The 11,212-nt window shown below is 46.3% G+C and overlaps 1 protein-coding gene across 2 annotated transcripts; it reads right to left on the bottom strand.

The window, feature by feature from the left end:
* Positions 1-1,066: 1,066 nt before the first annotated feature.
* Positions 1,067-5,763, bottom strand: DRD1 (dopamine receptor D1). 2 transcript variants are annotated; one of them, XM_077895497.1, is made up of 3 exons: positions 5,616-5,757; positions 4,736-4,897; positions 1,067-4,633 (listed from the first exon to the last, which is right to left on the bottom strand). In XM_077895497.1, exon 3 carries the CDS (start codon positions 4,135-4,137, stop codon positions 2,797-2,799), a length of 1,341 nt encoding a protein of 446 aa, XP_077751623.1. In that variant the 5' UTR covers positions 4,138-4,633; positions 4,736-4,897; positions 5,616-5,757; the 3' UTR covers positions 1,067-2,796. The 2 variants fall into 2 exon arrangements, with proteins under 2 accessions (XP_077751623.1, XP_077751624.1); XM_077895498.1 differs by lacking the exon at positions 4,736-4,897 and having other exon boundaries at positions 5,616-5,763.
* Positions 5,764-11,212: the final 5,449 nt, after the last annotated feature.

Raw genomic sequence — 11,212 nt, 5'->3', positions numbered from 1 at the left:
AACACTTCAAAAGATACTGTTATCAATCCCGCAGGCCAGGAACCGAAAGCACAGTCTCATCCACAGTGTACTGCATTTGACAATTCTTTAATATCATTTCTAGGCATATCATTTATTTTTCACTCTGCCAATGAAATAATGAAGGCTTTTGTGCCATGTTTCATTGGTTGGACAATGATAACCCTGAGTATCCCAGCTGGTGCTGCTGGACTCCCAATTAAAGAATAAAATTAAACTGCAAAGAATGAAGATATCCAGAAAGTCAGGAAGCAGAAAGAAGAGGCATCATGCTTTATGGGTGTTCATTCTAGATATGTTCATTATATGCCAAAGCCTGGGGAAGGCAAATATGGAATTTAAAAAGACACCATCTGTTGTGTGATGTTCCAAATTATAAACTTAACCCTTAATTTCTACATCCCCTGCTGTTCAGTAGTTCTCCTTCTTCAGGATGAATTAAAAAAAAAAAAAAAAAAAAAAAAAGGTTAGCACATTAATGAAGCAGGTTTAGTAGGATTGATGCATATGCCCAGTATATTTTGATAAGCCCAACATCACAACCTGTATATTTTCCCCAGAAAGAAATTCTTGTTATATTTTACTCTTAAAACACACACTACCCATAAATACAGTGGTTGCCACAAGCTGAAGGTCCATGCAACCCACAGCAAGCCACAGTCTTTATGTGATTTTTATATTACTTATTATCTTTGGACCCTTTGAAAGAAAAAAGCAGAGATTTAAGAAAGCTTTCAAATCTGTGAAATGAAAAGTAGAATAATCCCTCAAGCGAAGAGAGTTTTTTTTAAAAAATGCTTTTAAGACCAAAAAAAAAAAAAAAAAAAAAACAAAACCCCAAAGAGTGTATAGTCCAAATCAAAAAGATTTCCTGGGTATATATTCAAAAGCAACCTGTGGCATACATAACAGGAGAGATTTCTATTAAAAAGAAAAACAAGAGTAGGGTATCCTCGGAAATGCCCATGTTTTCTTCCCCCCATAGGTCTGAAATAGCCCAGTTTCTAAAACATACTTAACAAATAGGACACAGCTCATTCAGGGTTGATTAGAGTTCACAAAATAGTTTTATTATATGTAAGAAAGCATACAGGCAATAAAATGAAGAAACATTCACAATGCATAAATAACACAGACCTGATGCAGGAGATAATTTTCAGTGGATTTCCTTCTTGTTACCCATTTCATCTAAATGCTAAGTAAATTGCTTATCAGCAAGAATATTCTGTAAACATTTCAAAGAAATTCTCTTGAAATGCCCCACATGAATGAGTATCTGGCAGGAGAGACTCATGATACTTTATACAGTTGAGATGATGAGCTAGGAACTTGATTCCAAAGCATAGAGAAGGAGCTAGCATTTGTCAAAAGATACTGATGGCTCTGGGGCACTTAACACACCCAAAGAGAAGGGGTCTCCTGTTCTTCCACCAAGAGAAGTATCTAACTGGAGGATGATAATGAGGCACTATTCGTTAGTTAGTATACTATTAACATTTAGACTTAAAAAAAAAAAACTGTTCTAAATTCAGATTAAAGCACTACAAAAAGTCGTCCCACTGAGTGGTGTGATTTGATCTGGTAAGATGGTGATGCAGGATTTGACCTTTGTCCACTGGTGAGACTGTAACGCAAGAGTTAAGGAAACATACTATCTTCAATACACTACATGTGTCTAACCAGGACAGCCATTTGTTTGGTTCAGAAAAACTACCTGACACTGAAATGAGAAAAGACACAGAGGGCCAATTATTTTACATAAATACAAAGTGGCACATACTTTTTATTACCACCTAAGGTCATAAATTTCAAGTTGGGTCCTTCTCAAGCTAGATTTTATTTAAGATATTTACAGAACCGCAAATCACTCTCCTGGGAAAGTCTTTGTCATTAAAAAAATTTGGACACAATAGTAGCTATGCCTTTTTAAGTTTTTCAAAAATTTTCTAGAAAAAAAACCATTCACAGCATTTGTCAATTCTCATCTTGTATTTATTTATGCCGATGAATTTCCTGTCAGTCTTGCTGTGTTTCTGGAAGTTATACATGAGCATTTAGAATCTCAGAGAGTTTGTGTGTTTGTTTCATTGGCCAATAAAGTGCTAGTTTTAAGTGGACGAAACGTGATTGTAAGGTCTCAGATAATTCATTAGCTTATCTTATGACATCTGATAAATACAGATTTATTTAATAAATTAAAAATATCCATATAATACAATAAATAAATAAATAAATAAAACCAATTACAACAAAGCATCTCTCAAGTCTGAAAAAAAAAATATCACTCCTACTGTAAGGCTCAATTATGTTTTAGAAATAATTTATGAAGGCATGCACCTACCTTTACAATCTGAAAACTCTGCTTGGGCCAGTGTTAGCACCTGTTTGTACACAGCAAACTCAACCCTTCTCATTTCCTTCCTGGAAAGGATTTATTTTTTAAGCGATGTTGTTTATTGTTGATTCTGTGCCCTATTTTTTGAGTCCTAAGATAAGAATCAGTTTCTAAAAATAATTTTGGAGCCTAAGACACATCCCTGTGAACGTTCACTTCACATATGTCTCTTTGATTCACTATGAACAACACAGAAAACACACTGGAATGGATTTTAAAATATAGTTAGTTGTTGAAGGGAGTAGCTGAAGGGAAGCAGCAGAGAGAGAGGAGGGCTTGCCTGACATCTGAGTCTCACCACACCTTAGTTTCTTAACAGCAAGCCACTGAAAATCTCCTCCAGCTTTTGGGATAAGCCTGTCTGGCAGGATTCATCTCAGGGTTCAGGTTGGATGCTGTCCATTTTGTGTGACGGGCTGGATCTTCTCTAGAGAGACATCAGTATCATAGTCCAATATGACAGACAAGGCCGGGGACAGCTTCTCCAAGGGTCTGGCCATTCCACCTGCCTCCTCCTTCTTGAGGTCCTCGGAGGAGCCCACTGCATGTGGGATCAGATAAACCAGATTGCAGTCCTTGGAAATGGAGCCTCGAGGCTCGTGATGGCTGGAAAACACCACGGCCCCATTGTTATTGATGCTAACCGTCTCTATGGCATTATTCGTTGTAGGGCAAAGTCTGTAGCATCCTAAGAGGGTTGAAAATGCCTTCCGAAAATCAGCATTAAAGGCATAAATGATGGGGTTCAAGGAGGAATTAGCCCACCCAAACCACACAAACACATCAAAGGTGATGGAATCAATGCAGAAGGGCTTGGTCTCCCCAGACCCACAGAAGGGCACCATGCAGTTCAAGATGAAGAAAGGAAGCCAGCAGCACACAAATACCCCCATGATCACAGACAGAGTCTTCAGAACTTTAGTCTCTCTCTTGAAGGACATCTTAAAGGAGCTTTCTGGTTGAGAACACTCCACAGGGTTTCCATTACCTGTAGTGGTCTGGCAATTCTTGGCATGGACTGCTGCCCTCTCTAAGGCCGAAATGCGCCGTATTTGTTTCTGGGCGATCCTATAGATCCTGGTGTAGGTGACAATCATGATGGCCACGGGGATATAAAAGCTTATTAGGGAGGATGAAATGGCATATGTCCTGCTTAAGCTGGAATCACAGTTGTCCATGGTCTCACCCAGGGAAGTGGCATTCCCATCGGAGGAACTTGTGGGTTTTGCCTTGTGCCAGCTGAGCTGCACTGGGATGAAGGAGATAAGTACAGACAAGGTCCACGCCACGCTGATCAGAATGAAGGCTGCCTTGGGGGTCATCTTCCTCTCATACCGGAAGGGACTAGAGATGGCCCAATACCTGTCCACGCTAATCACACAGAGGTTGAGGATGGACGCAGTGGAGCACATGATGTCAAAGGCCACCCAGATGTTACAGAAGGACCCAAAGGGCCAGAAACCAGCGATCTCCGCCACCGCTTTCCAGGGCATGACCAAGACGGCCACCAAGAGATCTGACACGGCCAAGGAGATGACAAAGAAGTTGGTCACCTTGGACCGCAGGTGTCGGAACCTGATGACAGCGGCACAGACCAGTGTGTTCCCCAGCAGTGTGGACAGGATGAGCAGAGACAGGAAACAGGCTGTAAGGATGCGGAATGAGAAGTCTCTCTCTACCACCAGCCCAGCCCCATCCATAGTAGAGGTGTTCAGAGTCCTCATATTGCTGAGGGAGAGCACACAGGGGGCTCTGACACCCTCCAGTTCCTAAGCAGGGATTAGGGGGCAGGCAGACCTGCAGGAGTTCTCACTCACCAGGCAGCCCCCTTGCACAGCCCCACTCGCTCCCCTGGGTGGAGGACCTCACCATCACAGGGCTGCAACAGCTTGCGTGGCAGGAGCCTGCCCTCAGCGACCCAAGTCAGCCCCTCGGAAGGTCCGTCTTGCTTGCTACAACTGTCTTCTGACTCCCTTGCTCCAGGTCGCTGTCGTGTTGACCAGCTGCCCCTTCAATTCTCTGTGGAAAGCCCTGGCTTTTTAGCATATTCTAAACTATCAATCCAGAGACTCCCAGGCCTCTGTGGATCTAGTCATCTGTAGTCATATTTGGGAGCTGTTGCCTCTCTGGTGGTGACAGAGTCTCCCCTTTAGAAGGTGCAGCTGAAAATACATGCCTCACTCCTCCAAGCCCCAGCTCCACGGCAGCTCTCCAAACGTCCTATATAAAAGCAAAAAGAACGCAAAGATTGTTCGCCAGGACTTGAGCAGATCGCAGCTTTACCCGTATCAGACCCACTTCCGCTCGGTCCGAGCCACCTACCTTGCCTTGAGTTTGTCTCTCCCAAAGCCCCAGAGCTCGGAAAGCGGCTTCGCTGGGCGCCGCAGCTCCACGACGCCCCGGAGGTGCGCCCGAGTCCTGCCTCCTGCCTCCTGCCTCCTGCCTCCTGCCTCCTGCCTGGCGGGCGCAGCCGGGGGCTGGCTCCTGACGCGCAAAAATCGGAGGACGGGTTTGGGAAATGGTCCCAGGCCAGGTCCCCGAGGGCCGGCGCTGCCCTGCTGCCTCCAACGGCTAAAGGTCGTCCAAAGGCTAAGGCGCCCGGGGAAAGGGTTCCCAGGCGCTCGGCGCCCCCTTGAGAGAGGCCCCCTCCGGGGCTACTCGCCTGGACAGTGGCCGTCTCCGCTGCCTTTCTCTCGGCCCCTGGGGCAGGCTCTGCGCCTCCCGCCGCGCCGTCCGCGACCTCCCGGGAGCCCGTGGGAGCGCCAGGCGGAGCGAGCCGAGCTGGCACCGGAGGGCGCGCGGGCCAGCCGGGTTCCCGCGGGGCACAGCCCACCCCGCCCGCGCGTCCCCTCCCCTGCCCTGGGGGCGGGCTCCGCTTGACAGGCAGAGTGGCGGGCGGCAGCCGCACGTGGTTCCCGGGGGGTGCGGCGGGGAGAGGGGGGCGGCGCTGGGGGCGCGGGTAAGCCCAGGCGAGCGCTCGCAAGCCCTGGGGGCCCGGCCAGTCCCCGGGCCCTCGGACCCCCGGACCGCGCGCGACACGGCCCGCCAGACAAATCCCCGTGTTCAAACCTCGGGTAAGCCTGAAGGCGAAGCTCGGCCGACTTCCCCCGGGGTAGACCCCGAGCCCTTCCCAAAGACCGAAGCAAGCTGGCGCCCTGCCCACCGTCCACGCACACCAAGCCCTGAACGGCCTGCGTCCGACCTGCGCGGTCTCCAGGTGTCCCCAGGTAGGGCGAGGCGGGCCGCGGCGCCTGTCCTCACCGCCCTCGCTGTCCGAGCGGGCTCCGCGCACAGGCGCGCCTGGCGGGTGCGCTCACCAGCTCCGCCCGGGCGGCGGGCTCCTCGCGCGCCTCGGCCACCGCGGACCTGCCGCCTGCGCCCCGCGCGCGGGAGCGCCCCGACCAGCACCGCGAGCTCGGCGGGCCCGGGCGCCCTCTGCCGGCCGCGGCGGCTTCGCGAGGCCCGGCGGCGCCCTCGCGGGTGCAGACCTCCCCCGCCCGGGCTCTGGGATCTCTGGGTTTGCGCGGGACCCGCGCGCGGACCCGCCCTTCCCCGACCTTGGCTGCCGGAACCTGGAGAAGAAGATGCTCAATATTCCTCATTCAGGCCTCATTCTGCTAAAAATCGACAAGAACGAAAAGTTCCTCTTGCTGGCACTGCGTTCACTGAATCGGCGTATTTTCCTGAGCCCTCATTGGGGCGAGAGGGCCAGGAGCAAGGTGCACGCTTACTCCCAAAGGGACCACACGGAACGGGCATTTCCTGAGCGGCCTCTGCGTCCCGGGCACACACCTTCTGTTGTTCGCCCCCTCCCACAATCCCTCCCCATAGGCCTGCTCCTCTTCACCCTACCCAAGTGGAGAATGAGGTTCAGAAAGATGTTCAAAGTTACAGGGCTGACGACGGTGCTGGCTGGCCGACTCCCGCCTGCGTGCTCTTTTCACTTACACATCCCTGGCCACGGGGGGCTCCGGGCCCAGCGTCGGAGCCAACAAACTAAATAAGTAATTACCCACAGGTCTAAAATAGGGCGCGGGGCAAAATGGACGCAAGAGGAGCTACTGGAAAAGACCTCCCTGGCCTCCTCCCAGCGCCTGGACAATGCGTTGCGGGTCAGACTGCGGACTGACTGTCCATAAATGGCCATAGCGGCGCCTTCCTGCGCGAGGAGCATCCACCGGCGACCGCCCGGCTTCCCGCCCTTGCCCTGCCCCTGCGGGCCGCGTGGGCTCCCTCTCTTCCCCAGCTTGGTTTCTTCCTCTGCAAAATGGTGATGGTCTAAGCAGGATTGTCGTAAGCATCACATGAGTTTACAGAGGCTTGGCCCTGAGCCTCGGTACTCAGCCCCCCGCCGGGCAGATGTCCCTGGGGCTCATTAGAAAACCAATAGCCTTAGCTCCGTGAGAAGCCGGCACCACAGTGGAAGCTACAGTTTTCTCTGTAAAAACCCAGAATGTTAAGTAACAATTCGATTCACTTAACCAGTACAGCTTGCACCTTAGTTTTGGAGGATCCTGACACAGACCATCCTGTGCCTCTGCCCCCGGCTCTGCGCTGCCACCCTCTTTCTCGATGTCACACGCCGTGAGTCATGAGTCAAAATCACAGACACACGCGTGCCCGAAGAATCACATTCTTGTAAAGCCGTAAGTCATGCTTAACATGAGACTTCCAAGTCATTTGCCTTGAAGCAGTCGTTCCCCCAAGCTTCTTCATCTTTCTTTTCCTTTTACTAAGAAGTACAAATTAAGGGTATGCTTCTGATCAAGAAGGCCATGTGAGCGTGAACATTTAACTCCCCACATCCAACCACTCCATCCTGAAATGTTTCCAATGCCTTCCACCTGGAAAGACACAAGTAAGAGAACTTCAGCATTAACCCTGGAAAACACGGGGCAGCCCCCGGTGGCGCAGCGGTTTAGCGCCGCCTGCAGCCCCGGGCGTGATCCTGGAGACACTGGATTGAGTCCCACGTCAGGCTCTCTGCATGGTGCCTGCTTCTGCCTCTCTCTCTCTCTCTCTCTCTCTGTCTCTATGAATAAATAAACAAAATCTTAAAAAGGAAAAAAAAAAACCTGGAAAACAGGAAAGAGTGTGGTCCTTTTTCTGGGATAAAGAGCAGGTGAGATTGGATTAGAGGAGGGAAGACCTCCCTGGCATTTTCCGTATGGAATGAAACCCCAAAAGAACACATTACCGAGATTGAGGTAACAGATGCTGGAGGTCATGGTAAGGCCAACTGATAAGTGCCCTCAATGCTGAAGTCCTCCCAGAGTCAATGACCCTGACAATGCCCACTGCTCTTTAAATAAAACAAGGAAGACAACTTCAACCACAACACCCAGGTCCCCCAGAGTCTCATCTATATAAAGCCCAGTGGTGACTGGTCAGGTTCCAAGTGACATCACATTTAATGAAGCACCAGTCCAACGGCCAAAAAATACTTGACATGAAATGTAACTATTACTCAAAAGCTTGTTGGAATCCTCGCTTCTCTCAAGCTACGCAGCTGCTGGGGGGGTGGAGGGGGGGAGGGGGGGACTCTTTCTTTGCTTGAAAAGTCCCCTAAATTTTTTCCAAACTAACCTATGCAGACCTTTGTCATTTTCTCTCAACTCATTCACCTGACAGGTCTAGGTGTTCAAATCAACACACATCACTTCCGTGGTGGCTGAGAGTTATTTCTCATTCACAAGTAAATGTCTGCCATTTTCAGTGTCAGAACATCAAAGCTCCTCCTCACCCGTAATACACAAGAAAGCTAGAGAAGGAGGGAAGAACCCGTGAATACCCGAGGGAGTGATTTTGTTTCCTGTCACCAGGAAACCAGGAGAGTGGAACAATTTCTCATGATTCCAAGACAAACACCTGAGATCTTGTTCTAGCAGACTTAGTTCACTGATTTTTGAACATGATTGCAGAGAGAACAGGAAAGAGTAAAATGTAGCTTAAATCCCATGGCTTTTTTCACTTTGCAGAGTGTGAATTTCAGAGGAACTTACAATTTGGCTGGAGATTTGGGCTTTTTCCCATTTTTTTTTTTCCTCTCTTGAAGCAAGGTGAAACAAAGGCTTCCGTTTTGTTCTAAAAAAATCTCCCCCACAAACATCAAGAACACGAATATAAATGCAAGCAGGTATTAGCATTAGATCATGCTGGGAATGTAAACCCAAACACAAAAGCACCTTTATTTCCCAAATTGGCAGGTCTTTTAAGCTCCTGTGATTTATGCACTGCAGGAAGGTGGAAGTTAAAATGATGCTTTTCAACAAATTTTTATTTAGAGTTTGTAAAAGTAAATCAATACAAAAGGCGTGTTATCACAGAGGTATCTTAATCTCATAAAGGAATACATAAAACAACTGAACTGCCAGGTATAACAAAGATATATTGGAGAGGCTTTGGGATTACTAAAACTGATGTTATACCAAAAATGATTGCTTGTAATGTCAATGAAAAAAAAAATAATGAAGCTTGGCTGACCTTGACTAAGTAACTAGAATGAATGCTTGTTTTCCACCATAAATACAGCACCTCTGAAATTCCTAATCCCGTGTCATATTTTCTTTTCCTATAGTTACTACACAATTCAAAACTCAACGCCATTAACAATTTTGAAATCAACAAATATTACTTTGTGTAGTGGTTGCGATGTAGCTCGGCACATATTAAGTGCTTTCATTATTGCATATGTTCATGGTTCCTTTTTTCCTCTTCCTCTTTTTCTACCTTCTTTAAGCTTAACTGAATAGTTTTTATTTTATCTCCTGCTGTCCCCTTATGTTCTATAATTCTTTGTTACTTTCATCATTGCTTTAGAGTGCATCCTGTATATAATAAGATTTTTACGATATAATTCATATGATACATACTACATATTTATATAAGATGCATACATTATATATGAATATCGCTGATCTATATTATGTATCAGTATAGGATATATATCCACATCTTACATTATACGTCTTTCCTAAAGCCTATCTTCAAACTATAGTATATCATTTCGTGAACAGTCAAGAATCTTGTAATAATTTTCTTCCATGTCTCCCCCGCCAGCTTTATGCTGTTATTGCCATACTTTTTACTTCTCCATGTGGTATAAAACCCATAATACACTGTTATAATTTTTCTTTAAACAGCCAATTATCTCATAGATTTAAATAATAAGAAGAAAATACATTACTTAGCCCTGCACCGTTTCTGATGCTCCGCATTCTTTTGTGTGACTTCATACTTTCATCTGGTACCGTCTTTCTGCTTACAGGAGGAACTTTAACTTGTCTAGTGGTACAGGTCTGCCGGTGATTGAGCCTCCTAGCTTTTAGATCTCTGAAAAGTCTTTATATTCCTTTTGCTTTTCAGAGATATATTTTTTAAAGATTTTATTTATTTATTCATGAGAGACACAAAGAGAGGCAGAGACATAGACAGAGAGAGAAGTAGACTCCCTGCAGGGAGCCTGATGTGGGACTCCATCCTAGGACCTGGGATCACACCCTGAGCCAAAGGCAGACACGCAACGACTGAGCCACCCAGGTGCCCCTTTCAGAGATATTTTTGTTCAGGTTAGGTCAACAGAGCTTTCCTTTTAGTTCTTTAAGAGGTTAGCCCAGTGTCTTCTCACCTGCATGGTTTCCAGTGAAAAATCTGCTGTTACTTTTACCTGTGTCCTTCTCTATCTAACTCATCGTTTTTTAACTCTGGGTGCTTTCAAGATATTTTTTCTCTATTGCTGATTTTGATCAATTTAGTCAAGATGTACCTTCATATAGTTTTCTTCAAACTTTTGGTGTGCTGGGGATTTTGTTGAATTTCTTAATTCTGTGGGCTTGTAGGTTTTGTCTAATTTGGAAAATTGGGTGCTATTGTCTCCTCAAGTATTTTTTTTCCGTCTTCCCCTGTTCTCTTTTTCGGGTTCTTCAGTTACATATATATTAGACTGCTTGAGGCTGGCATACACCTCACGGATGCTCTCTGTTTCCTCAGTATTTCATCTTGGGTAGTTTCTATTCTTTAAGTTTAAAGTTTCTATATCTTTAAGTTCATTACTTCTTTTTCCTCCAGTGTCTAATCTGTTGTTAATCTCCTCCAGTATATTTTTCATCTCACATTTTGTAGTTTTCATTTCTATTAGTTCATTCTGCATCTTTTTTTTTACATCTCCTATGCTCCTACTTAACTTTCAGAATCTATGAAATATACTTGTAACTGTTTTCATGTCCCTCTTTGCTCATTCTAACCTCTATGTCAGTTCAACTGCTGTTTTTCCTCGTTATAGGTTGTATTTTCCTAATTCTTTTCATGCTTGGTAATTCTTGATTGGACACCACATACTATGAATTTTATCTTGTTAGGTGCTAGCTAGGTCTTTTAATACTCCCACTAATATTCTTGAGCTTTGCTGTAAAACACATTTATACTTAAAAACAGTTTGATCCTTTCAGGTATTGCTTTCAAGGTTTGTTAGGTAGAACCAGAGCAGAGTTTAGTCTGGGGCTAATTATTTTCCATGACTGAGGCAAGACTCATTTGTGTACTCTACCAAATGTTTTGTGAACTTTGAGATTTTTCTAGTCTGGCTGGTGGCAACAAGCACTGTTCCTGGCCTTTAGGAGTTCCAGATACTGTTCCCTATAATCTGCACACTCCCTTTCCTCATATCATGTACCTTTTGGGTCTCTGCCGAATACTCAAAAGGTCTCTGAAGGTATCTAGAGTTCTCTCTCTCTCTCTCTCTCTCTCTCTCTCTCTCCCCCCCCCCTTTCTTTTTCTCTGCAGGTCTCTCCTCTCCAGTAG

Source organism: Canis aureus, chromosome 4 (genome assembly GCF_053574225.1).
Source record: "Canis aureus isolate CA01 chromosome 4, VMU_Caureus_v.1.0, whole genome shotgun sequence".
Taxonomy (NCBI): Eukaryota; Metazoa; Chordata; class Mammalia; order Carnivora; family Canidae; genus Canis; species Canis aureus.
This window is presented reverse-complemented; position numbering and strand designations above follow the sequence as displayed.